Source organism: Otolemur garnettii, unplaced genomic scaffold (genome assembly GCF_000181295.1).
Source record: "Otolemur garnettii isolate 467f Iridium unplaced genomic scaffold, OtoGar3 scaffold00032, whole genome shotgun sequence".
Taxonomy (NCBI): Eukaryota; Metazoa; Chordata; class Mammalia; order Primates; family Galagidae; genus Otolemur; species Otolemur garnettii.
Window position 1 is genome coordinate 18,610,296 of NW_003852427.1, and position 3,718 is coordinate 18,614,013.

The 3,718-nt window shown below is 50.8% G+C and overlaps 1 protein-coding gene across 1 annotated transcript in view; it reads right to left on the minus strand.

Annotated features, from left to right (window-relative positions):
- The window catches only part of WWTR1 (WW domain containing transcription regulator 1), a 144,112-nt gene extending 140,629 nt beyond the window's left edge, over positions 1-3,483 (minus strand). Inside the window, exons 1-2 of the mRNA XM_003789475.3 lie at positions 3,147-3,483; positions 2,253-2,686 (exon numbers count right to left, since the gene is read on the minus strand). Coding sequence (XP_003789523.1) covers positions 2,253-2,683 — 431 coding nt within the window. The 5' untranslated portion in view covers positions 2,684-2,686; positions 3,147-3,483. The remainder of the gene's footprint in view (positions 1-2,252; positions 2,687-3,146) is intronic.
- Positions 3,484-3,718: the final 235 nt, after the last annotated feature.

The window sequence follows — 3,718 nt, forward strand, 5'->3', positions numbered from 1 at the left end:
GGCAAGAGGATCTTTCAAACCCAGGAGTTTTAGGTTGCTGTGAGCTATGAAGCTATGGCACTCTACCCAAGGTGACAGAGTTAGACTCCGTCTCAGAAAAAAAAAAAAAAGCTCAGCAAACTGTTGACAGATTGCTTATTCTGAAAGACAATAGTCACAATGACTCAATTTCCTAAATTCTCTTACTCATTTGGCAAAAACATTTCCAGGGACAATATCAGACCAGGCCATACTATGTACACATTTTGTCAGCTGTTGTGTTCACTGACTATCCACAGTGAAATGAAGATGCACTTTGCTGTGAATTGGAGAGTGGTTAAGATTTGAGGGGGACGGGCAGAGATGGGCCACAGCAACTTCTCTAAACCCAAGGCTAGCTTTCATTTTTGCCCTCCTTCATAGCCAGTTCTGAGCTACAATTATTCAAAACACAGGTATAAAAGAAATGTTTTTGTTTTAGGGTCTTTTTCATCTAGCTTTCCTCAGAAATGAGGCAAGCCCAGCTCTTATTTCATGTTTTTAATAATCACATAACTGCTAAATGCACACCATGCATGTTAAAGTATATATTCATAAACACGGTTTAGAAATACTTTGGGACCAAAAGGACCCCCCAAATGACTACAAAAGTATTAATTCTCTTTCTGTTGACCTATTTCGATAAAAGTCACAATAAAAAACTACATTTACCTAAGAAAATTAATAGATGATGCTATTTCAGACCAGTATGTACTATAGAAACCTGTCATCCTTTGAAACAGTATCATCACTTTTAGGAAACGTCATGTCATTACATGTCCTTGACTACCACCAGTCACTCAGATGTCAAAGCACACAGCGTATGTCCATACTATCACTCAGCAACCCACATAACGCCAGCAGTAAAATAAGTGACCATTAAGTCTGTTTCAGAATCTCAGCATTGCACAAACTCCAGAAACAAAGAAAGAACTCCTCCTTGCATAAGATGTCAACAGCTTTGGGATGGGGAAAGAATAGGAACTGGTCACTGGTATGAATCAAAGTGTTGACTATAATAAACGTCATCCATCACTGTATTCATTCTTCGGGCCCTCTCATAGCAATCAAAGTAGTAGTTACTATATTAGTCAAAGAAAGGTTTGATTACATTTTTTATATGACATGTAAGTCCTTACCATAACTTTTAAATTAAGGCTACTCTACCAAAGAAATATGGACTTTAAAGTGAACTCACTTTAAAGCAAGTTCTTATATAACAATCGCTTCCCCCATTGGCAGCCAAGCGTAGGCAATCCCAAACCAAGAGGTCTGCCTAGCACCATTAGGCCCTTAGTAGCCTAAACCCCTGTGAACTCACTGATAGATTTCAAGCTCCAACTTGGTGTCTCCCCAGCCATGCAATTATCTTAGGTATGTACCACAACTGAAACAATCTCCTGTAGCATTTCAGAATTTACTTTCCTGTGGGGTTAATTCCAAAATATGAAGCAAATATGAAAGTTGTAACACTGAAAAGCTGGAACGTGAAAGGAAGAAGAGTCGCAAAGCAGGCTTCTGATTCCATGATATTTTAGGTTACCGAGTTCAACATCATAAAACTCCTGACCCAATTTCCACACAGTTGATCTGTCCAGGCCACAACTACTTCTCCGCACGGCTGCTAATTACATCATTGTGTTGTGTGGTCATTATGTCACCGAGCTGGGAGCAGTAAGGCCTACCAGGCTCTGTTCACCTCGCACTTGCTCTTCCCTAGAAGAAAACAGACAGCCCACCACCTGCTCAACCAAGAGTGCCCCTTTTCCCCAGGCCTCACAACCTTTCTTTCATTTACCTTGATGGAATAATGTCCCAAGGATCTGCCTCAGGGATGTCTGACTTAGAGTGATCAGGAAAGGGGCTCAGGGTCTGTGTCCAGGAATCTGTTTCAAATCTCCAGATTCACAACAAAGCCACACACAAAGTCATCTGTGTGTTTCACAGGAATCCCCCCCAAAACTTTACTTCTCTTCCCCCTACATCTAGGAGTTTACACGTCCTGAATCTGAGGACTTGTAGGACCCTGATGAACCGCACCTCACGCGTCTCTGCTTTCGATCCCTTATAATTCCAACACCCAGAGACTCACTTCCATCCATCTTTCCCTAGCTTTGAACCGTGGAAAGGACACGCTTTCGCGCACGCGCTCTGTCTCTCACACGTACACGAACGCGCGCGCGCGCGCGCGCGGCATCTCGACTCTGTGCCCCCTCGGCTCCAGGCGGACTTACTTGAGGAAGTACCTCTGGCCAGTGGCCGTGAAGGTCATCTCCCAGCCTGGGGGCAACGGCAGCTCGTCGGTCACGTCGTAGGACTGCTGGCGGAGGTGTGCGTGCTGCTGCGCGGCGCTACTCGCGGCGCCCGTGCCGGTGCCCAGCTGCAGGGACGCGGGGGACGAGTGCGAGCGGACGTGCTGGGCGCCGCCGGCCAGCCGAGGCCCCGGGTGGCCGCCCGACGAGTCGGTGCTCGACTGGCGCGAGTGCGAGCCGGAATCGGGCTCCTTGAAGAAGGACTCGGGCAGGATCTTCTTCCGCCACGAGCTAGGCTTAGGATTCATGACCGAGTTGAAGAGAGCTTCCAGGTCCGTGTCAAGGTCCTGCGTGACGTGGATCACCTGCTGCCCGGGCGGCGGGAGCGGAGGGGGCGCCGAAGCTGGATTCATCTTCTGCAAAGGAGAAGGAGGTCAGAGCAGCCTTTTTTTTTTTTTTAAGTTGTAGAAGAAGGGTGGGACGGTTGGGGTAAAAATTGAGAAAAAAGTAAAAGTTGAAATACATAGGTGTCCGCCTCGGGATCCCAGACACTCGGTAGTAAAACCAGCCCGATGGGGGAGGGGTCCCTCCTCCTGTCCTCGAGAATTATGCAACTTTCTTCAAGCTAAGAAGTTGCCAGGAGGAGGGGAAGGAAGAGAGGCGGGGGGTGGGGGGGGGAGTAACTGCGCTCGGGACCTCGCTGAACCGCAAGACCGCAAAGGACAGGTCGTAGCTTTCCAGGGCAGGCAGGCCCCCGCCCCATTCCCAAATAAGTCTTAACCCCAACCGACCCCACGACACCCCGACTCCGGAAGCCCGCAGAGCCCAGAGCTCCGGAGCGGTGCCGGGTGAGCGGCGCGCTCCGGAGGGCACTACCTGGCCGCGCAGCGAAGCCAAGCCTGAGCGCGCCGCGGCCGCTGTTCCACCCGAACTCGCCGTCGGGCCTGGGTCGCTCGGGTGCGTCGGGAGCTGGCAGAGCTGGAGCCGGGGTCGGGGCCCGGCTGGCAAATCCCAACCTGACTTGGCGTCTGGCAGCCCAGGGACTTCGACTCTCACATCCCCCGAGCTGGCCTCAGGCACTCGCGCTCTCCCAGGAGGAGGCGTAGGAAAAGCAGACAGCGCGGCAGCGGCAGCTCCCGGACTGTCCCATAAACAAAGTTTGGAGCAAACTCCCACCCCCAGGAAAGAGGCGGGTCCGAAAGTTGAGCTGTTGAATTATGCATGACCTCCAAGTCCTGAGCCGGCCTGCCCCCGCTTGCCCCTCCTCTTCCTCCTCCCACCCCAGCTCCAGAAAACCCTGGGCGTGATGGGTACTTTACAGGGTAAGAGGAGACGGGTGCCCCTCACCCTCTCCTCTCGATCTCGCGGACCTCTCCCTCAGAGTCCTGGATCTGCATTCCTTTGAGTTTACCATGGACTTGGGGCGGGATCAAAGGGAAAGTGGCCAG